Source organism: Folsomia candida, unplaced genomic scaffold (genome assembly GCF_002217175.1).
Source record: "Folsomia candida strain VU population unplaced genomic scaffold, ASM221717v1 Fcan01_Sc054, whole genome shotgun sequence".
NCBI lineage: Eukaryota > Metazoa > Arthropoda > Collembola > Entomobryomorpha > Isotomidae > Folsomia > Folsomia candida.
Genome location: NW_019091246.1, coordinates 136,839 through 161,625, shown reverse-complemented (window position 1 = coordinate 161,625; position 24,787 = coordinate 136,839). Strand labels below are relative to the sequence as shown.

The 24,787-nt window shown below is 35.6% G+C and overlaps 1 protein-coding gene across 2 annotated transcripts in view; it reads left to right on the top strand.

The window, feature by feature from the left end:
- Positions 1-24,787, top strand: part of LOC110862321 (bifunctional heparan sulfate N-deacetylase/N-sulfotransferase) — a 58,342-nt gene that overhangs the window by 18,421 nt on the left and 15,134 nt on the right. The window contains exons 1-4 of one of the 2 annotated variants that reach the window (XM_035845423.1): positions 2,131-2,665; positions 12,132-12,480; positions 13,952-14,167; positions 15,094-15,352. In XM_035845423.1, the coding sequence (XP_035701316.1) occupies positions 12,248-12,480; positions 13,952-14,167; positions 15,094-15,352 (708 nt within the window). In that variant the 5' untranslated portion in view covers positions 2,131-2,665; positions 12,132-12,247. Of the gene's footprint in view, positions 1-2,130; positions 2,666-12,131; positions 12,481-13,951; positions 14,168-15,093; positions 15,353-24,787 lie in introns of those variants that run through there. The other variant, XM_022111503.2, reaches the window with a different exon arrangement.

The following is a 24,787-nucleotide window of genomic DNA, read 5'->3' as shown; positions in this document are numbered from 1 at the left end:
TAGCAAAAGATTTACGAGTTTAAGTCCTAAAATCATAAAACGCTAATTAGCGGATTATTTTGTTTTCGTTTTTAACCTTGTTTTCAATGCGATTAAAACTTAAGCAGGGTTTAATTAAGGTGGGCGATACGGTGAAAATGATTAAATTATAAATTGCTCTTTAATTAATCAAAGTACACGATAGTAACTATTCGGCTATAAATACGTCTTTATCGATAACTTAATTGGATAGGATTTAATTACTCGCAAATTTTGAGCCTATTTTCCCCACCACTTTCACCACCTCGATTATTTCGATAAACGAAAAAATATGTGGCTCAAAGCTCTTGTATTGTGCGGTTTAGTGTCAAAATATGGTAATATGCACCACAGTTAAATAGCTATACCATGGAGCAAGTTAGGTAAAAATGGGGCTAACATGAACGCTTATCGGTAGATATTTAATTGGATAGGATTTAATTACTGAACGAAATTTGACACCAAATTCTCCCCTTTCAGCAGAATTTCAGTCTCACTTTGCTAAAAAATAAATAAAAAATCCGTGACCCGATTCCATCCCAAAGTTTGACTAGGATGTAACAAAACCGAATTTATGTCTTGTATTGTGCAGTTTAGTGTCAAAATATTTCCTGCGCCATAGTTAAATAACTACAAATTTAGGTAAAAATGATGAAGGTAATATAAAATCCTTATCGGTAGATAATTTAATTGGACTAGATTTAATTACTCTGAAACCAAAATCTCCCCTTTCACCACAATTATTGTCTCAAAAATAATACTCAAAATCCGTGACCCGATTCCCTCCCAAAGTTTGATTAGGATTTAACAAACCCGAATTTGACTAAGGCTTTTCTTCTTTCTGTTTGTGTACGTAGTTTAGTGTCAAAATATTTGTGGAACGTGTCCTAAAACCGAGCTGGGAGAGTGGCCTGGTTAAATAGAAATTAATCCGTGTACGAAATCTCCCCCATTTGTTTCCGATCGTGCATGTTGTTTTCTCTGTGTAAACATGGCGATGGTCGCGGCAAATAATTCCGTCTAGTCCCCAGCGATAAATCCTCCCTGCTTCCTTCACTAGTACGTACGTTATGAAGAGAAAGTGTAATTTGACGAAGGTATGTGTGTGTGCATTTAATGAGATAAATCAAAGGTATGAGACCCTTGGGAGGCGAGTTAACTAGGAAAATCTCCTCCTAAAATAGATAGCACCTTGTATACCACCGAGAAAATTAGACGCGAGGTCGTGGGCGTAGTTTTCAAGTTTTTTTTTTAGAAAATTTGTTGGGTGGATTGGGTTGGATTCGTAATACAAATTTTCCCCTACATACAAATTGTATGTAGGGGGGATTTTCAAGAGAATTTTTTTTCAGAAATTTTCAGAAATATTTTTTGTGCTTTAATACATGTCAAGATTTTTTATTATGAACTTTCACACATTTTTGGATAGATAGAAAATATTTCATAGAACTTGAACTAAATTATAAATATGTATTCTTATCTGCCATAAGAATTTATGAATGCTGCATTTAAAAATATCCAAATTATTACACATTTTTTTCATGTGGGAAGGAAACATTGTGAAAAAAATAGTATGCAAATTGTGTTTGAAAATTATCCTAATTTCTACATGTCCAGATTCAAGATTTTCGACATTAAAGGCACACAAAAATGTTTATATGATGCATAAAAAATATCCAAATTAAACACGACATATTTTTTCCTGGTGAAAGGAACTAATGCAAAAAAAACCGTAGGGAAAAATCCTCAAGAAAAACCCGATTGATTGAGGCGTTACGGATTAGATAGGATTAGAGAAGAGCAATCGGAGGAAATTTACCCGATGACAGATTAATTATTGTCAATTGGGTTAATTGTTCGAAAAGGAGGAGGAGGAGGAGAGCTCAGCAAGCGAATAAATAAACAAAGGAAGCCAGACCAAAGTCAGTTCAGCAGAGTAAAGTTTAGTTTAGTTTAGTTTAGCTTGGCTGGTTAGATTTCGGATTGGATAGATCACCCGAACTGGGAAGAATGAATACCCGGGTTTTCTAGCTTACCCGGACTTTTTCGTGGCTAAATTTCTTCTCCATTTACTCCACTTCGGGGAAGAAGAGGGTCTCCAGTAGCGAGGCAGACTTGGTTCAAAGCGGACATTGCACGCTTTCCTGCTCCACCCACGCAGGCAACTCGGTCCTAGCCTTGGCTTCCTCCGAAAGTAACACGAAGGAGAAAGTTTTTGGAAATTATGACGGAAAAAACTTGAGTTTTTTGTCGAGGTAATTTTTTTCGGGGGAGACGAATTGTTCATAAATTTTGGACCAAGTGTATTTTACCGGATAAATGTAAAAATATATTTTATCTGAATTGTTATATTTTCAATTTTGGAGTGAAATTGTGTGTAATTGGGGATTTTTTAGGGGAAGAATTATTCATAAATTTTGGACCAAGTGTATTTTGTATGAGAATCGTGAAAATATATTTTATCGAAACTCGAAATGTTGGAGGGAAATTGTGTCTAATTTTGTAGCGGTGGTTGGTGGTGTAGTAAATTTTTGACTATTGTTACTTGCACGAAAAAATATACATATTTTCCTATGTGAAATTCTCCTACTTTAAATAAATTTTGGACGAACGGAAATAGAAAATTGATCGGTGGAAAATTGAAAAGGTAATTTGTTCTATATAATTTTTAAACGAGGGTAAAATTGTAGACGTGTTTTGTAAAAAAATTAGAGCATTTGCATTGGAATTATTTTCTTTTCACTCGCTAAACTCGAATTCAATTGTTATTCACACAAGGTTATAACTATTCTTTCTTCGTGTGGAAAAAAGGACGCTTTTACGCTTTGAATAAAGCTGTTTGAATAAAGTGGTTTCTTGCAGCTGATCGCAAGAAATGCATGGCGAAAGAAAATACATTTCTTGCACTTTTTGCACTTTCCTGCACCTCGAATTTCTTGTGTTTCTCGCAGTGCTTTACAGTGCAAAAACTGTGGCAATCCCCGCAACAAACGAAACATTCATTGCAGCGTCCATGAAAAAACTAAAATTTCAGATTTCTCCAGTGCAAGTATTTACGTTTTCGTAACAAAATCTTGTATTAAATTTTGCATTAAACCTTGTGCGCTTACATTACATTATTATTTTATTACCTTTGCTTCCCAAGTTAAAACCCGTTTGTCCGTTTTAAAGAATAGAATTTAGATTTGAATTTGGTCCAACACAAAGGAGAAAAAGGTTGCCACAAAGTCGGAGAAAATGAGAATGAGAGATAATTGAAATGTAAAACGGGTCCTTCCTCCTCCTCGTCCTTGTTCCATCCCAGGCGAGAGTTGTTAGCAGACAGGGAATACAAAACTGCGGCTCCTCTTCTGTGTGCATTGCATTTCATCACTCACATGTTTGCATTCGGACTGGAAAACGTGGTCAAACGTGGCATATGCATATGTACACACACACACGGATAGAAAACCAACACACCCACCCACGAGACACAAGAAGGGAGGGTGGGCACACATACCAGCGATGACATGACCCACCCTGCACATATTTAAATAGACGGTGAATTGGTGAAGGTGCATTTTGCGATAAACAGGGAGACAGAGCGTATGCATTTCATATTTGCTATCGAAGCCTCGTATTATGCGCACAATTGGTGAAAATAATTGTGATTGTAGCAGTATCAAAATTGGATACGTGAAGATTAAAATAAATAAATTTGTACCACCTTTACGCCAGAAATTTAAATTTGAAGAATTGTAAATAGGTCGAAACGATTACAAATAAAAGGTTACACTTTTTCGGTGGAAAATTCTATTAAGTAATCTCTAAAGGGAACAACATCAACTAAAAATCGTTACTTCAAACGTTGTTTTGAAATTGGCATGATTTTCACTTGTCCCCTTTGGCTAACTGCATATCCATCATTTACATATTTTCACATTAACTTAATTTCTCTAATGACAGCGATGATCTTTACAACTTTGGTTTATTCTTGTCCATCAAGATTTGCCTTTTCGTCGTGAATATTATACAAATTTGTATTTCAAAAATCATTTAAAAATACAAATTGGATACCGATTAGTCATATTTGTTATCTCCAAATGAGCCTGTTTAACGTTAGAGGTGGGTCGAGTTTGGGAGGGTCATCACCACCGTGAACGTGGCCTGTTTAAACTCGCGTGTACAGCTTTGAGCCTCAGCCCACCAAAGTTTTGTAGAATATGTATCTTGTTTCATATTTTTTCCCCTTTCTCTGGTCCGCGTAAGAAAATTACTCTCTTTAAAACCATCTGGTTTGTCTTTGTCGGAAATAAATATCTGAGAAGAGGAGAACATTAAGACGATAGAATTATGCCCACATTTTTTCCCCTCTCCCCAGTTGCAGTACATACAGATGTCTGCATGGCAGAAAAATAAATTGGAAACAGAGCCACGAATTTTTTTTGGGAAAAATGAATTGATTACTGTTTTTTTCGGGATGAAAGTTCAGGGTTTCGTGGTTCCCGTGAAAAAATTTTCTTAGGGAAAAGTGGGTTTTGCCTTGGGACAAATGCGAAAAAGTGGTTTTTACCGTGGGAAAAATGATAAAAATGGAAAAAAGTCAGTTATAAGAGCGAGGCATTCAGCACGTGGCTACGGGATGTAGCCACGTGCTGAAAAATACACTTTTCCCGTTTCTCACCTTTTCTAATTGTGATGCAAAGTGGGGAAAATTGGAAAATCACATTTTTTCCCACTTCCTACCTATTTTGAATAAAGTTTGCTAAAATTAAATCTTTCCCAGCACCCTGTGAAACTTTTTTGTTTTTATGTATCAATCGAAACCCTGACAGAGTTTCTGTGTTTTTGGTTTCGTTAGTTATTCGGGGACTCGGACGTTACTTGGTTTGTGGATTGGTTGGACGGGGTTGGATGTCAAGTCTCATAAACTGATTGGCAGTGCGAGAGGGCACAATTTATGATGATTATTCCATCACAATGAATATCCTGCCATTCCCGGAGTGCTTTTAGTGGGATACTTTCACTCGTTACTTTCACTCTGCCGCATTTAATTAAACAAACGGGAATCATGATCGAGAATGAATCCCCACTGTAAATAATTTGGTAACTAAATCGGCAACAAATTCTAATTCAGAGGGGACAAATTATTGTAGCATGAAAAACATAAAATTAAAATATAATTAAGTTTCTACAATGTTCCTGCGAAAGTTAAATTTATTTTGGAAATTTAAAATCCCTATTTTTGACGCTGGGATAAAATTCTATCCGCGTGATAAGAACACGTGGTAAATTTTAAGTTAAATTTTCCCCCATTATTTTCATACCTACAAATAGCTTAAATTTCGATTTTAAAGTACTGCAAATTACAAAAAATGCCACGATTTTCAACGAAATTAAAATAATTTCCTATTTTCAACTCTATCATTAATTTTGGAAGAATACGTACTAAATTTAAATGTCCCGCCTACCTATTTCTACCTTCATTTTCTCCCCGCATTATTTAGCGTGCACGTATGACGACAATGAAATTAGGAGACGTAAGAATATAATATTTCCGTGAGTATCTCCGAACCGTGTGGTGCTTTCACTTTGCTTTCACTTTACTTTGGCTGACATCCACTCTCACTCTGGAAAATCTTGTCATGTTCCTTGCTTGCTGCACTCTCCTCTCCTCGCGCAGAGATAATCCCATCGTCCTCGTTTGCATATTAGGTATGAAATATTCAAATGGACGCCGAGGAGCAGAGTGGGAGGAAATTTTTAGCCCAGAAACAGGAAAAAAACTGGGTCAGATAATAAATACCTGGAAGGAAATAATCGGGCAAAAATGAGTCCACATTTCAATTACTGTTTGGTTAAGAGTATAGTTTACGTTTGGTTTGGTTGGGTTAGTTTGTTTAGCGGATGGATGGAAGAGGATGGGTGGATCATGAATGAAAATGAATATTATTATTTGCCCGGGATGATAAAAATGGGGTCATCATGATACCCGGGTAGTGGCACACGACGGTAACTTAACTTGTCTACTTTCCCTAATCATATTAGACGGAAGACGACTTTCTCCACGAAATGATTGTGTCGTACAAGGGGAGAAATGCAGAATGGGAAATATGCAGTGTTTCGGGTGCAAATATTTTATTACTGGCAAGAAATAAGGGCAAGAAAGTGCTTTTTTGACCTGCAAGAAATGCAAGAAACTACGCCCCACAGCTATTTCGTACGACACGTGGCTAGATCGCGCATATTTCTTGCAATTTCTCCCAGTTTCTCGCATTTCGTGCACTGCAAAGCAAGATCTAGCAAACCTGCAAGTAACGAAACACTGGGAAAAAGTTGGATATGTGTATTTTGGCGAAATGCATATGTTGACTTGTGCTATTGGATTGGATATTTCCTGATATTTCGATTTGTAAAAAAAACGTGTGTGGGTGGACTGGAGATCGATCAATTTTCGGCTCTTCATATAGCTATTTTTAACTCTTGGAAACTTTAGCGATACAATTTTGAATCAATTTCGAATTTTTTTTTAATGGTGGAAAGTTTCATTTTACTATATGTTATTTTGATGGGATTGTGACAAAAACATGCAACCATTGACTTGTGGCGAAATATTAGTATTTTTTAACATTTGAAAACTTTCGAGATAAAATTTTGAACCAATTTCTCGCAAAAAATTGTTTATTGCATTATAGCAAAAAATGTTTATTGGATTAGATGCAAAATATCCGTGGAATTTCGTCTAATCAATTTTGTTTTCACCTTCAAAATATAAATTTCCACTGAATTTTGGTCCCAATCTTGTCAAACTATTTTAAAGCTCCCATTTTATCCATCATACAAATTTTTACGGAAAAACGTTATTAAAATTGCTCTTGATTTCAATTCATCCGCTGTCACCAGACCACTTTTCCTCCAAAATACTTCTACTTTCCCGTTCCGCACATACATATTTCTCCTCCACCTGCCATATTATTATTTATGGCGAAAATAAACTTGTCCCATTCGAACTTTGGCCGTATTTTATTTTATGTTGGGGAGGAAAACCTGCCCCAAAAAAAGAACCAGTGAAAGAAAACTTTTCCCCGTTTGTGTTCACCGGTGAAAGCAGTCGAGTCAGGGCAGGGCAGCCAATTGGAGAGAATTTAATCAGAAAGTTTATCAAAAAAAGTCGTTGAAAGGTGTGTTCCACTAGTCGAGAGGAGTCGTCAAGTGAAAGATAGGAAGACGGTCTTCTTAATCTAATTTTATATAATTCATTCATTCATCGAGGAGGACGACGTGCTTTCTCTTTCACGGCATTAATCAGAGCGAGTTAAATTTAAATAGTTTGTTTTACAACTTTAGTCTCGGAATGAATAAATCATTTCGTTCCATTCCCACATTTGGGTTTCGTGGGGTTAATTAGATTTCGGGAGGAGGAGGGAAATTAGAGCTTAAATAAATCGTAAACAGGTAAAGTTTAATAATGGAGGTGGGTGGATGGGTAACTTTACGTGATGCTTAGAAGCCGTTATGCACTAATTTAAAGAAATTTTAAAGGTACGAAATTTTAGGGTTGTGAAATTAAAATGATTATAATTTACAAAATAAATCTTAAATTATAGTTTAAAAATGGCGAGTAGTCGATGGAACTTTACGAAGTTTGCTGTTTAGTTTGTAAAGATTTTTATGAACTTTAAGAAATATTGATGGTGCAGAATTTTTGGGATACGAAATTTGAATTATTATTTCCGAAACAATTGTATTGTTACCAAATAAATTGTAAAGAGATAGACTTTAAAAATAGCATGAAAAACGATGTGGTTTTATGTGGTAACAATCTTGTAAACTTTACTAATTTGGTACAGATTACAAAACAATTGTCCACAAATTGATGGAAAACTGATTTCTATGAAATTTTGCTTGAATTCTTTCGTGTGCAACTATTGCCAGCATTTTTCGCTAACAAATCGTTTTATCCAAGGCCATACTTGCATACCATTGATGACACTCTTTTGTTCTCATCATGCAGTAAAACTTGGACCGATTTTTCCATTCGTTTCGTGCGAATAAAGTGACAATTTTCCCGAAAATGGGAACAAATTCGACTTTATTTTATTACGAATGAAGTATGTAGTGAAAGGAAAAAGAGAAAGTCTTGTCTGTCTCTGGGACGTCATGTGTCTCGCGAAGAAAAAAGTCATGCGAGTGAAATGGTCCGATTTTGTGATGCAGCCAAATCTCTACATTCTCGATAAGTACATATCTCTGTATCATTGACTTATCGAAGGTTAACTGTGTACTACAAGATAAGGATGACGCAACTCGCCGTTTTGGCAGATACTGCTACAGTTACTTCTGACTTAAATTTTTGTATGCAGATTTTTTACCCGTTTTCTGCCTTCTCACATTTTATATTTGAATAATGTTTCGTGATTGTGATGATTTTTTGATTATGAATGGATCACGTATGACAAAATTACAATCACAATCAAAAAAGAAGTACAGAGTTGATTGGGAGTAATTTTTTGTTATTATGATTGAAATTTTGATTATAAAGATATTATAGGCGATCCATCTACAATCATAATTACAATCACAGAAAAATATTAGAGTTGAGCAGGAGTAATTTTTTGTGATTGTGATGCTACTTAATTCTGATTGCAGATGAATTACCTCTAATATATTTACAATCAAAATTACAATCACAATCACAAAAAAAATCATTCTCTCACAATCTCTCTATTTTATCTTGATTACTTAAAACCCCCTTGAAAATAGAGTCCTACAAGAACTTGAGAACTTTCTCCTCGTGTGAAATTTACTCTTAAGCACACCAGACCACTTTCACTCTCTCGCCCGTCCACCACTTGGCCAAGTGTTGCCTTAATTAATTAATTACCCAGACGCGAGAAGGTAGTACGTACGTTGTCCTCCTATTTCTCCCCTCTCTCTCGTTCGCGTAATAAATGACACGACATAATTATTGCGAAACATTGCAGCAAAGAAGAAGGGGAAGAAGAATTGCGAACATATGTTACAACACGTTACGTAACGTTCAGTATAACTTGAGGAGAGAAATCGGGAAAACTTCTTTGGAGCTGAGAAACTTGCACAATTGTCATTGAAGTGAGAAAGTCGGTTGTTAGTGTTGCATCATGGACGGAAAGCGAGTGGATGGAGGCTAGCAATGCGGTTATGATGCTTCTCAAGGTTTTATTCTCCCTTGGAAAGAGAAAGCAGGCCGTCCACATTTCTACGTCTTCAGCCTGCTTTCCCTGCCTGGGTGACAAGCAGAACGGAGGTCAACTATTTATATAATAAAGTTTTCTTCTTCTTCTTCTTCTTCTCGTCCTAAAAAGGGAAAGTTTTAACGTGATTAAACTTTGATAAGTGGGTGGACTAGGAGAGATAGCGGGCGGAAAGGGAGGAAATTCGAGATTTAAAGATTTATACGGAATAATGGGCAAGTCTTCTGCTCCTTCGGCTTCTTTTAAATAGTGGAGAAAGGCACGGCGGAAGAGGAAGGGGGACCTATTCAGCTTGTCCCGATGAACAGAAAGGGGTGGAAGTTGGCAGGGGAAAAGTGTAGAGTGGGAATTGGACGGTCACTTTTAAATATGAATTTATCCACGGTTTTACTTACTAGACACACGTGTGTATCGGCACACGTGGCTAACAGAAGATCAAAATTAGCACAGATTATTTTTTCTAAATCTCTTTTTTACTATTACTTGATTTACACCAATTATTAATCAAGGAATAACATGAGAATATTAGTGAACGACTATATCAACCGACCCACAAAACTACCATGTTAAAATTGTAAAATCTGCCATGTTAAAAGTTTAACTAATGCCAGAGTTGACACGAATGGGAGGTTTTAACTTATGTCTGGTCGGAATTTTGGTTCGGCACATAACTATTTTGGAAAAACCGGCATTTGACCAAGAATGAAACCTTGTTGTCGGGTTTTCGCCCCAGTTGGCCCCGAGAAAAGTGACGCGGCGTATGTTTGTCCTTGTAGTTTGACTAACTCGTGATTGATCACCACCACCTTGAAGAATCCTTCCTACTTTCTCTCTCTCAGGCTTATCTGTCTCTCTCTCGGGATAAAGTAGGGAACGAAATAAAAGATAAGCATAAGTAGAGAATTGTCTCCTTGGAAAATCAATTCGATTTATCCAACAGAGTTTAGCAGCATCAGCAGCAAGCAGTAGGGGAAGCAGGAGAAGCTTGGATTGAGTGACACGAGTGAAAATAAATGAATATTATGCCCGAACTAGATTTGCTGTTGCCTGGATGGGATTTACTTTCGGGAGAGATTTATTTTTTACGAGATTTACTACTTTTTTTACAGAGATTTTTTATTTTTTCCACTGGAAAATATGCCGTAAAATAAAATACTAATCGGAGAAAGTTTAGTGAGAGTAAAATTTATTGGGAGATTTTTTATGGTGGGGTGGATTGATTTTTTTTATAGAGCGGAGAGAAATAAGGTGATAAGGAGTAAAAATTTTTGCAGGGATCAAAATTTATGTCAAAGTTTAAAGGCGCATTTTCCGAGACAAGTGGGAAGTCGAAATGGGATAACTCGAATGAGTAATGATCGAATTTTCAGGGATATATTTTTGAAAATATAAATTTGTACTAGTTTTACGCCAGAAATTTAAATATGGGATTGTAAACATTGGAAGTTTTGATCAGATTAATCGGGAAGTAGACGGCAAACAAAAACTGACAATGGTTTTCTATATTCTCCAATCAAGGATGTGGTGATGGGGCGTTAATTATTGTCTTACATAAATTTGTACCATTTTTATGCCGGGAATAGAAATATTGACAATTAAGGAATACTAGAATTTAAAAGGTTGAACGAGAGCGTGGTAAAATTTCAGATCAACTTACAGGATTATTAATTACAGATTAATAGGCGCTCTTAATTTGGATTCAAACAAGGATGTGACTTTAGTGCCATACGTATCATGAAATTTGTTGAAATGATAAATAAAATCAGATCAAGTGGGAACTTTGAAAAATTTATATGAAATTTGTTCCGCTTTTTTTAGAACAATTTTGGAACTCTGCAACTTGATTCTGGTAGTTCATTCGAAATTTGTAGAAATAGCGGTTTAAAGATTAAAAGGAAATATTGTACAAATCTATAAAATGTTGAAATTTATAAGAAATATGAAATCCGATTTTTTTAAAGTTTTGGAACCCTGCGACTTTCGTGATCCTGGTAGTTTTCCATTACAGAGAAAGCAATACTGGCGCGCTGTGCGATGACATAACACGATAAGAAAGATACATAACGAAGAATAAATTGAAAGTAAACATTTCCTCGGGTTTTATTATCTCATCCCTCGCTCCTTGTCCCATAAGCGAAACATTTATGCACATATTTTCAGAATTTCAATCTCCTATCTGCACTCCCAGAATCAAATTGGGATCCACCTCGGAAGTGGAGGAGGAGCACGTGCGAGGTTTGCGAGACAGATTTTTTGTGCATTTTTTGGAGATTCCATATGCCTATTTACTCTAAAACACCCACGAAAAAATTTTCTAAAACCTGAAAATATCTTCAAAATTTTTAAAATTATCCACATTCTAAAATTCTCGCTGTTCGGCATCTTAAAATTCTAAAAAACGAAATTTCTAAAAACTTTGCTAACTGGGGACAAAATATGACTTTTCCGACATGACACGTTCTCCTCCTCAAACTTATATAAATTCACTTTTTACTCAATCCACAATTATATAATCCTTGACATTCTGAAATCTTAAGAAAATCTAGAATGTCCAAAATTTTGAAGCTGAAAGTCATGAAATCTCCAAAATTTATCAAACAAATAAATTACAAACTTTGCTATTTGGCGTCAAAATTTGCCCTTGCCAAAATTGTACGTTCTCCTATTCAATCTTAAATTCACATTTTATCCAATCAACAAGTACATACATATTCCTCAAAATCTGAAAATCTTATGAAAAATAACAATCTTAAAAATTTCTAATGCTCAAAACTTTAAAATCTGCAAATTTCACATAAAAACAAAGTTCTTAAAGTTTTGCTATTCGACGTCAAAATCTGACTGCCAATGTCTCACATTCTCCTCAATCTCATCATAACTTTCACTTTGGTAAATCCACAGGTATGTCCAGAGCAGGAGTGGGACGACGAAGTACGAGCTAGCCATCGACCTCTTCCTCATGTCCTCGTCATCCTCGTCACTCGTCCCCCGCGTGTCCACCTAATGCTGGCAGGATCATGCTGGACGAGGAACACGCCAGAATCCTGGACAAGCGTAAAAGTGGGGGCGGTGGTGGGTCACGTGTCCTGCGCTTCTTCCTCTGGCTGTCCTGCTGGGGGTGGAACTTGCGGCGGCGACTGCACCTCGTCACGGCCAAGAGATGGCTCTTCCTCGTCATCCTCGCCACCACGGCCTACGTCATCTACTCCTCCTGCGGTAAACCTGCCCAGGTCCATCCACCGCTTTATGGGTGAGCACAACAGTTTTTCGTTTTTTGGTCAATTGGAAAATTTATGAGGTTATTTATCAGTGTTACGTTTTAAGCAAGTGTCGCAAGAAATGCGAGGTGCCACGCGTCTGTCGGGAAGAAGTTTCTTGCGCCTTGCACTTCTTGCAGGTCAAAATACCCGATTTGCGGATTTTACAAGATTACCGTGTAAATTGGTTCTTTCATAATGTGTAAAACTTTAAAAAGAAGCGAAATTCTCAAAATTTTTGTTTTATCGACTAACTTTTTTTTATTTCTGAATCTTCTCGTGGAAGGAGAGACGAAAACATACAATAGAATTTTAAAATTTTACAAGGTTTACGAATGTTATTAGGTTTAAGAATTTTACTAGATTACAAAAGTCACATAGTGAATTGGTTCATTATTATTCTGTAAAAGTAGTAGAGAAAGCAACGAAATCCTTACAATTTTTTGTCCCCTCTTTTTCAGAATTAATTTGTATCTCGTGAAAATGGGAGACTTTGACACTTTCTTTAATTTCTGGTTCCTGTCAGAAACTAAACTTTTTGTGTATAAGTAAATAATCATTTTCCGCCCGGTTGGCCCCGCTTGATGAGAACGACAAGATGAAAATTAAAGACGATGTCACGATACAGACAACTTTTTCAAAGTATTCAGTCTCCAACCAAAGTTTTGTGGAAATGATGATGGCAAAAAGTTGAGAAAAAAATTGTGCAATTTAAAATACGATTTATTTTTAGGAGAAAATTAGAATTAAAAATTAGTTAACAGATGTAACAGACGACACAGAGAAATTATTTTTTGTAGAATGTGACTCCAACTCAAAGTTAGTAGAATGAAGACTTTACAAAACAACGTTTAAAAATTTTAATGAGGTGTTTAAATCGATATTTTTGCACATATTATACAAATTTTGCATTTTTTTAAATTTGGAACAGGAACAAATTGTGCAATTAGACATCCGATTTATTTTTTTATGAGAAAAGTATAATGAAAAATGGTTAAAAGATACAAAAGGCGATGCATCCTAACTTTTTTTATTGAAGAATGATTCGAATTGGATGTTGGAAGGATGAAATTTTTGCAAACAACGTGTAAAAAAAATTAAATTGATGTTTTTTTGGAAGATCTCATTTTAATTTAGCATATTTTGAAAGTTTGGAAAAGCAGAAAGAAATTGTGCAATTTAAAACCCAATTTATTTTTTTCGAGAAAAATTGTAGTTTACTTTGTTAAAAGGTTGAAAACATTGGTCGCAGCAATTTTGTGCAAAATCTGATCCGAAGTTGAAAACCCGTTTTGCAAAAAGTGTAGAGACAAAATTTTACTCGACTTCTAAACTAACGACGATCAAATTAAAATTCGGAAATATTAAATTGAAATTGCCCATGCATTTATTCTTTTTAGAAAAAATATTCTCATAAAAGTTATAGCTCGCTATAAAATTGAAATGTTTGAATATTTTGCCCAGCCTGATGCGAACCCGTCCAGAAGTGTTGTACCGGTGTCCCACGCTGTCCTCGAGTGGGGAAAGAATGCGAAAATATATCGACCACGCCACGATCAGCGCTGGTGGCGGAAACCGCGTCCGGATGAAGATTGATCCCAAAGTGTTGCTCTTTGTGGAAACAACTTTTTCCAAATTGGGCCGAGATTTAGCCGAGCTTCTGGTTCACAATAGGATGAAGTAAGTAAAGTGAAAAGTTAGTCATTTACGTAGTTGCGCAATTTATTAGCCAAGTGACAACGTCGCCGCTCTCTCTTGACGTCCCAATTTTATGAGGAGCCAGAGAGAAACTGAATGTGACTAACTAACCGCAACAAAAAGCCGCAACCAGTCAGTCAGCCCAATTTTGCAAAGTCAGGAGGAGAGCGGCGACATTTGACAGTCGCAGATTTTTAGGCCGTTCGGAAATTTTGAAAGTTACTGAAGGATAATTTGATGCCAGGGTCACATGTAGGTCCACTTAAATTGGTGAAAAACAAAAAAAAAATATATTTTTACTGGTTCAAATCTTTACCGAATTTTGAACTTTTATCAGATTTTGAAAAGCTTCAACTTACTCTAATAATACTACTAAATAAACTTAACATTTTTAAAAGACAAGTTATTTCCCAGGAGATTTTCGAAGCAGTAAAAAAATTAGATTGAAGCCGAAAAACGTGAAAAAGTCCTGTTTTTGATAGTTTAAATCCTCCCAAATAATCTTATCAGATTTTGAAAATTCTTGTACCATTGAAGTCCCAGATTTGTCATATCAAATATCCCCTTCTTAATTTTGATTCTTTTCAAGTAAACACATTTTCGAAAATATTCTAAATTTCCAAAAAAATTAATCTTGTTGTCTATGCCATTAAATCTTACTTTCCCGAAACTTACAAAATTTCCAACGATATCCAAATCTGAGGTCGACAGGTAGAGAGGCTCTCCTCCTCAGTCAGTCAGTCGTCCAGATTTAGCGCCATTATTTTCAGGCCTGAGTAACCGTGAGTGAGTGGCGTGAACACTAATCCTGTTCTTCGTCCGACCTGATGGTTGACACGCCACCGCAAAATGTTTCTGATGACGGGGACACAAAATGGAATAATTTATCCCATTTTTCTTTGTTTCAGGTATAAAGTAGAAGTTTCTGGGAAATCGTTGCCCGTGCTGCGGAACGGGGAAAAGGGTCGCTTTTCGACAATTCTTTTTGAAAATTATACCAAATATTTATCACTGGATGAGTGGAACAGGAACATTTTGGACAAATATTGTGCCGAGTTTGACATCGGAATTGTGGGTTTCATGCCCTCCAGAGATGAAACTTTTGTGGGAGCGGAACTCAGAAATACGGCCGCGTCCTTGCTCATCGACACCAACGTCAGGATTAAGGTAAGCATCCTATTTTTACGTGTTTTATTTTTGGCATATTGCATATTTATGATGAGGGAGAGTGGTTTTAATTGTGGAAGATTGGAAATTTCGTGATTTTTTTTGGTGACGAGGAGCAAATCTAAATATCACCTCAAACAAATTCAGTAAAATGCACTTTTTTTGGCCCAAACATAAATCAGAAAAGATGTGGAATTATAAGTTTTAAGTTTTTTAAAGGTTCCCAATTTTTTTTTCTTGTGCACAGGAGATGAAAATATAGTCGAGTTTTTGGTCGAACATAAGTTCCTTGAAAAATGTAAAATTGAGATTTTTCAGATTTTATCAGACTATTGAGAGAGGCAAAATTTTTTATTTTTTTAAGCAAGCAAGAACAACGAGGTAAAAGTATGGTTGATTCTTTGTCGAAAATCATAAATTGGAAAAGTCATTGAAAAATGTAGAATTGCAATTTTTTAACGCTCACAAAAAGTTTTCTTTTATTTTCACCTCACACTTTTCCCTTTTCTGGGTCCAATTAAATTCTAAAGTCTGTTATCCACGTACGTTTTACGGGGTAACAAGTCCGGCGAAATCAATCGAGAATTCGTGGAAAAGTGTGGAATTGTAATTTTCCCAATTTTTTCCAACATCACAAAACAATTTTGCCTATTGTACCTGCGTCCGATTAAATTCTTCACTCCGTTGTCCAAAAAACAACGAGGTTTTATATTCTTGAAAAGAAATAAATTGCAACTTCATCGTTTCTCGATGCACAAAAAATACATGTTTTTTTTGTCTATCACAAAAGAGAATTAGTTGGTGACTTTGCATAGAAAGAAAGAAAGGAAGAAAGAGAGAGAAAATTCTGATCAATTCCTGAAAAAAGAGAGAAAGCAACCTTTCCCGCCTTGAAGATACTTTCTCTTACTTTCACTTTGAGAGTGAAATATATGGAAAAAATGAGCTCGTTTAATATTGCATGGCTGGATTGTTAGTTTTTTTTTCTTCTGTGTGTGTGCATGTGTCCCCTTTTATAAAGTCACAATGCGCCCATAACGAGACGAGAGACGGACGACGAATCCTACTTTTTTTCTTTCAAAGGAAATATTGAAATCACAAAGGAATTGGGTGTACGAGGAGGAAAAGGATTGTGTTCTTCGCCGTCTTTTTCCTACGTACATATGTCGCAATCGGGGGTTTGGGATTATTATTTGAGAGTAAAGGAGGAAGGCAGGGTAGTTTTTGAGAGATGGATTTTGTCCGTCCGCCAAATTTTCGAACCATTTTGACTCCTGGTTTAAAAAATTGGTACACAATATTTCGGATAAAATAAAGTATTTTTCAATAATTTGGTACAATTAAATTTCAAGTATTTAAATTTTAAATATGCTTGAAGTCAAGACCATAACCTAATCAAGGTGTGTTAATCTGTAGTTTACAAAAGTTTCCTTTTGGGCTGCCTAGTCCCGCAAAAGTGGGAACTTAATAAGTAGCGCAACGAAACGAGTTATTTCTAATATTGCATTACCTTGTGAATGAATTACATTTTAACTATTTTGATTTTTGATATTTATTCGTAATCATTTCGGTGATTTTGATCTGATAATTTTATTAATTTGAAAATATTTCCTTGTAACAACTCCTGCAAAAGGTATGGAATTTTTAAGAACTCTGGGAAGTTTTGATATTTTAGGAATTTATATGATCGAAAGCGGACAAACTTTAATAAATTTTACAGCTTAACATGTATTTAGTTATTTCGATCGATTTATTCGTCCAATTTTCAAAAGCGTCAACTTCGTTTTCGGAAATTTTTCTGATTTTCTAAGGCAAAAGGAACTTCGTTTAGCGGTGAACTTCATGGCGTAGGGTCAAGGTACATACTTCACAATTTGCACTTCGCTTCCGCTACTTTATTACATGTGTTGCTGGAATTTATTATTATTGTATTTATTATTGGCTTGTTAGGAAATGGAGTACATAATTTTATTTTTTACCGTTATTTCATCATTTTTCTAACATATTTCTGGTTTTGCTCTTCTGCTACATCAATTCCCTCCAGCACCGAGACAGAAAGAGTAAAAAGCTAGAGCCTGATAAATTTCTGGGGCAGGTTTCCGTCATGATTTTTGTGGCCATTAGGATAAATTTGGTTTGAGATGACCATATTTTGGGGCGATTTGGAATCAGTAGTACTTTCTACCATTCTGGTATTTTGTGACCAAATGATAAGTACTTATAGTGTCCCCTATGTGACTTCGTAGTCCTTGTAGTTCATACGAAATTAGTAGAAATAGCTGTAAGATTAAATCGAAATATGGTAAAAATTGAATTTTGTACAATTTTTACGCCAGAAATATAAATATATTGATGAATATATAATTGTTACAATTGAAAGATGAGTACGGTCCTGGGGGTATCAAGATCAATAAGTAAAATTTATGCAGATTAAAGGAATATATTAACAACATCACTTGGGTTTTACATGTCATAAAATTTGTTGAAATGACAATTAAAATAAGATGAAATGGTGGGGTACTTAATTTAGAGGCGCCCTTTAAAATTTCCAAAAATATAAAATTAAATTAAGTAGACAAATAGACAGACTTAAAGCAAAATTTCATATTACAAATTGTTACGCATTTTCAAATACCTAATTAATGCAAAATAATGCCCAATTTTGCATGGGAATGAAAATGAATTTTATTTTTAAGTAATTTAAATAAGCAAAATAAAAAACGTATAAACTGTAAATCTCGTCATAAATCTTGAAACTGAGGAGGTCAAAAAAAAGGCGTCAATAAATTTACCCTGGAATAGAAACTGAACTATAAAATACCTAATCAACGGGAAATAATGCCCTATTTTGCATAAAAATTAATTTTAGGTTGTCATTTTTAAGTAATTTACTAATATATATATAACGTTTAACTGTAAATCTGGTCATAAATTTTGAAACTGGGGTTACAAAAATCTGCTATTTGTTTACCCGAAATAGAAAGTGAATCCATCTCTGGGGCGGATTTGTATCCGATAAGGGGAGAAGAGCGGAGAGGATAGAAAAGTAATTTAACATTTTTGATTAGCGAGAGATTTGTCAGCGGGATCAAGAGGACCTTTCCTCCTTCAAGAAGAAGAGGGGGAGGGAAAGATAACGAACTTTTCTAATGCGAAAATAACCCTCGTTCCTATGTCGAGTATCGATCCGTCTTGTATGTAGGATGTCATCCTCAAGACTCTATTTATGAAGGAGATAAAACTGGTAACAAATTATGACCGGGATCGGTAACGATTTTTGGACAGGAAATACATAGCTTCGAACTTCAGTAAATAATTTGTTACGACTGGTTTGACATGGAATTGTTCGAGAAATCTGATAAAAATAGTCGAAATCGTACTCGAAAGTGGTAGAATTACTCAAGTTATGGTAAAATTGTTTCAAACCTGGTAAAATTATTCAAAATTTTATAATATTACTTCCAAGCGGTAAAATTATTTCTTTGATAAAATTATTCTAGAAATCTGGTGTAAATTAGTCGAAATCCGGTAAAAATTAGTCGATAAATCTGGTAAAATTATTTTAAATCAGTCCCTGGAAATGGGACTGGTCGAGTTATGTGCACATGTACGTGAGCTCCACGGCGTTCCCTAAAGCAGCTAAATAAGTACACATGGCGTTATATGTAATTTAATTTGCCATTAAATAATTCCGCTATTTAGCCCTTTTACGGAGGTTAAATGGAGGGAGGGCAATTTGACCAGATGCTGACTCCTCGTCCTCGTGGGTTGGTGGGTGGGTGTACACATTCGTGGAAATAATGGACCTGACTCTTGCAAATAAAACGTATCAAGACCAACATTACGATTACGATTACGATGCGATGCGATGTGTGATGATGAGAGGAGCGTAAATACCTCGGCTCTTTTCTCCAGACAGAGAGTGAAACTGAGTGAAAATTGGACATTCACTTTTATGTATGCATCAGACCATGCTGCTAACTTTCACGGGGGTCCCGATAAACATGGCGCCACGTGGGCCTAAGGTAGTCAAAATTGGTTTAAAGAGGGTCAAAGTGGTGGCAAGACTACGAAGTGTATTTTCAAAGTGTAATTTAGGCCAGATTTCCATTTTACGTTGACTTCTTCCCGATAAACATGGGGGAACGTGGCCAAATTCAGGTCGAACAGCGGTCATGGTAAAAGTGCAAATTTTGGTGCAATTTAGGGCTTGTACAAACTTGGATTTGGAAGGGCGATGGTGTTTTCCATAGTTTGGTTTATCTAGAAGTTTGCTGAAAAACCGGCATTTTGGTCACGTCTACTTCATGTTTATCGGGTTTCTCGAGCCCACTCGTTTTTATTGGAATCCGTGCAACTAAATAAAACCCGAAACACAATAATTATTCTGAATTGTATTGCGCACTTAAATACTTGAGAATTTACATGACTTTTACCCACCTGGGCCTGTAAAAGTCGGGCTGCTTTCATTCTACGATTTAAAGTTAAGGCTGGCTTTGGTCGTGAAATTTGTCAACTTTAAACCGAATTTTCTCCTTTATGATGAAGAAAATATATATATAAAGATAGGTGCAAATATCTTCGCCAAACGTGCGCATTGGGAGATGGCGTCTTTTGCAAATTTCATACTAATTAAACTTGTGATCGATGGACACTAATTTGGTCAAAATCGGACAGAAAACGCTGGGAGACCTCGGTCTTTAGTTACCTAAGTTAAATACCTGAATTTGGACGTAAGTGAAAGTGGGTCCGATTTTCTTGCTGCTTTCACTTTAAGATTTATAATTGAAGCAAGGTAGCCTTGCTCTGGGGAAGGAGGAGAGCTGTGTTCTTTTTTTGGTGGCTGGCTGCTGGTCAGGTGGGACTTTCTCCTTGTGCGTTGGTTTTGTGTGGCTGCTCCTCCAGCGGTCAATACTTTTCTCGTTAGATATTTGATCCCTTTGGGATTCAGGATTGATCCATTTTTCATCCAGGTTGGCTTTCCTCTCGTATTCCGGTCAGAGAGACAAAGCACCTAAACTAATGGGACGCCTTGTTATTTGTGTGGTCTTCATGGGTCCGTGGGTTCGGTGTACCTTTTCCATTTTATTCTGCTTTATGTGTCTACGAGACAAAAGTAATGGGTTGGTTTTTTGCGTCGTTTTTTGTCTACCAGTGTAAATCATGAGGATGCAGATTTTTAGAGAACTTTGTTTACGGGGGGGTTGTTGAAATATTAAGTAAGTACTTAATGGAGGGAAATGTGACGCAGTGATTTTTTGGGTAATTGATAATCGATGTTTTTTTAGGGATTTAAGGGGATTAATTGTTTCTGAAAACGATGTATTTTTAGGAAATTGTTTATTTTACAAATTGCAGTGATTTCAAGGAAATTATTTAGGAAATTCGTTATCTTTGAAAATAAAGTATTCTGGAAATTCGTGACGTTCAAAAATGCTAAATTTCTTCGTCGATAAAGTTTATTTTATACAATTTTGAATTGTTGGCCTAAGTAGATGGATGTTTCCGAAAAAAAAGTTTATAGAAAATGTATTCATATATTATCAGATTAAATTGGATTGACAACATTCTCAACTAGATTTCACCCGAAAATCGGAAAATAATCGTTTGACATTGCTGTTTGAGATTTTTAAAATAATAAAACGCAATTTACTTAACATGCGCAAATACAATTTTTTATTTTGAATTAATTTCCAGCATAATTTCAGCGGCGTTTTCATTTAATTTAAATTTAATAAATTTATAAAAATAGATTGGAAATCAGCTTGTATTAGCTGATATTTGCTGATCTTTTTTTAGTTACTAAAAATTCTCCAAATGTTTGCAAGCAGTGAAGATGATGTTTCGTCTTCATTACTAAATTGTTCCTTATGTTAAGATTTTTATAGAATAGAATTTCAAGCGAAATTTAAATAAACAGAAAAATAATCATTGGTTCAAATCCGTTTGAAATATTTTTAGAAATAAAAAGATTTAGCTGCAGAAAAACAGATTCTCGTTCAGGGTTTGATTTAATTATTATTTTAAAAATAATATGAACCCTGTTTTCTTTTGAGTTTAAATTTTGGAATTATTTATCGTTTAAGGTTTTGTTTTGAAATAATACAATTTAATAAAGCTTGCTTTTGCTAGCTTTTGATTAAATTGGATAAATCATTTGAACTTGGACGCTTTTCTGGTTTAAATTTTAGAATTTTTGTAGCGTTTAAGAGATTTTTAAAGTGCTTTCGTAGTTGTAAAAAAATTCGTGGGCCTGCTGGGAGGGAAGAAATATGAAAATATTAAATGTCAAGATTTCATCTCGTTAAAAAATCTGTCCAATCTGTCGACCCGAGTCTTGTGTCCAGTCCAGTCGAGCTCGATCATCGTCTTGACGGTGGAAATCCCATTGTCAGTTGTCCTCCGTCCATCCATCCGAGGTGGAATCCTCTTCCGGTATTTACTTGACCCCTCCAAAATCTCTGATATTATTGCTCCAGCTGCTGTGAAAAGCAGGCTGAAACCAGTTTTCTCATTTCCTCCACAGTGTTTCCAAGTTCTGCCTGAAATATAGTGCTTCTTTTCTTGCAATGGTTTGTTCCATTTCTTGCACTGCAAGGCAAGAAACGCAAGAAATGTGGGGTGCACGAAACTGGGAGAAAGGGTTGGAAAGTGCAAGAAATATGCGCCATCCAGCCACGCACCGTATGAGTATAGCGGCGGGGCGTTGTTTCTTACGCCGTGCATTTCCTATACCGCCAGAAACCATTTTCTTGCCTTTATTTCTTGCAACTAGTTACTCGCACCCGAAACGCTGCTGGGAAAGCGAAAGCATGATCTTGCTCAATTTTTTTTACAATTTTTCTGACAATTTTTCTAAAAAAATGCGCAAATTTTATGGTTTACCTATACCATTTTTTGTTTATTCTTAACATATTTTAAAAATTATGAGAGCATTGTGTACTCATTTTTTTGCGGTATTTGGTATTTTTCAGTAATTTATAAAGTGCAAAAATTGCCATTTTTTTCCTATAAAATTTTCACCAAACTGGGCAAACCTCACGAATTGTACTGTCCAGTCCACTAACGTGCGAAACACTGTTTGGTGGAGGAATTTCGCCATTTCTGGTGTATAATCTGTGTACAAAGAGAGAGAAAGTGGAGAAGACGCGTTACATGGGATTTTGGAGCGGTATTTGGATTTGGTATATATTTCCGAGGAAATCCTCTCTTTACTCAGTGTCATATTTCCCTCCTTGACGCGACAATCTTACGCCATGCGGCTTTCTCTCCTTTCCAATTCCCAGCCTCTGGACTGGATACCACCATTTTTCTCACAGCCTTGTAACCAAGGACTCAGCGGATTTAGCCGTTTCGATAACATGTGGACCATGGATGGTTTGATGTTTAATCGGTTTATTTATTTATCTATACATGCATTTGAAATGGGAGAAAAATGAAATAAATGCTACAAATCCTTAAAAATTATGTGGGTGGAGAAAATAACCGTATGTTTGTTTTATTTTTATTTGGGGGGGGCTGTATTTGAACTGAATTGTATACTGGTAGAGGTTAATATCTCATCTCTGTCCTCTGCATTTCCATTCGCTAACGACGATATGTGTTTACGAGACTGAAAATATGGATTGTAAAGACTTCAAAATTATGTGGATGAGAAAAAACGTATTTTTTGTATTCGATTGGAAGACAGACTATTTAATATGACTAGTATCCATTAAGATCTCATCTCATTACTGTCTATTTCCGATAACATATTAACCATAATCGATGTAGATATTTATCCAAAACACAAGAATTGAGAAATATTAAGTGGGCAAAAACATAAAAATAGTTTTTTTTATTTCAACGGATGAGGGAAAGGGACTAGTTAGTTTATAGTCTGGCACATATTTACTGGTACAGATTAACACATTATATTCATGCCATGCGGAAACAACTGCGAAGATTTGGTCCGATAGCACTTGGTTTATTTATTTATTTATTACATTTAAGCCATCAGAAGTATTGTATTTAAGAGTTATTAAGGTGGAGAAAGCCCGTATTTCTTTCCATTTTTGGGGACATTTTTGCAACGAGTGGGGACTTGTCGAGAGAATTAACATCTTATCTCTCTCTTATTCCCCTCCATTTCTCCGTGTCGGACGACGACTTTCTCTCTTCGCATCCGGTCCTTCTCCTCCCCGCTGGACGACTCTTGTGTCCTATGAATAAGTAGAAAGTATTTGTGCTGAGCGTGGCAGAATGGATGGACGATGTTGCATAATAGATAGGACGGAAGAGGAATATATGGATGGAGGAGGAGGAGGGATTTTGGAGGAGAGAAAGTGAAAGCAGGACTTTCTCTCCTCGCAAGGGATTTATTTTTCCATGCATATTTTTTCCCTTCTTCTATTCACTTTCACTCACTCCTTTTATTTACTCTGCTGTCTGCTTTCTCCGGGGAGATTTTTTTCCCTTAAACTTTTTTTATCCTAGAATTGATTCGTGACATGGATTAGAAATATTATGCTATTTACTTATGTATTTTGTAGTTTTTTTGGATGGAAACGTGACAGGAATTTAATTAGGGGGAAGGAATTAATTATAAAGTAATTCGAAGAGTGATGGAAATAATGTGTAAATATTTAATAATTTGTGAAAGGTTTTGGTCTCTGGTTTGGTGAAAACGGGATTTTGTATGAAATTTTGGTTTTTATACGAGATTTTAACTAAGAACTTTGGGTATTGTAAAATTAATGACGTTTTTTTGCTCTGTTTGCTTTTTCCGGGGAGATTTTTTTTGTCTTAGAATTGATTCGTGACATGGACTAGAAATATTATGGTATTTACTTATTTTATAGTTTTTCTTGGATTGAAACGTGATAGGAATTTAATTAGGGAGGTATTAATTTGTGTGAGATTTTTGATTTCTTTTGTGAAATCGGGATTTCGAATTGTGAATTAAATTCTACCTTTTATGGAAGAGATTTTAACGAAAAAGTTCTGGCATTTTAAAATTAACGACGTTTTTTTGCTCTGCTTGCTTTTTTCCGGGGAGATTTTTTTCCTTAAACTTTTTATCTTAGAATTGATTCAGGTTATTCATTTTTTATTGAAACGTGACAAGAATTTAATTAAGAGAGGCAGGAAATTAGGAAGAATTGTTAATTACAAGAAATTCAAATTCCAAATCGTTCCGGAAACAACATTGTGTAATTTTGGGAGAGGGTTTAATTTATATGGTTTCTTCGGTAAGTGCATGCAATTTTTGGGTAAAAAGTCGCCGTCTTTCTCGAGTCAGAGACATTTCAATCCTCCAATTTATTTTTCTTGTCACAATTTTCAACTAATTTCCAACATTTTTTTCTCTTATGTTTCTTCCAGTAATTAATGTCTTATGTCTCTGATCCTGTCATTTTGCTTCGCCCTGTTTTTTCACGGTGTGTTTGTGGAGAA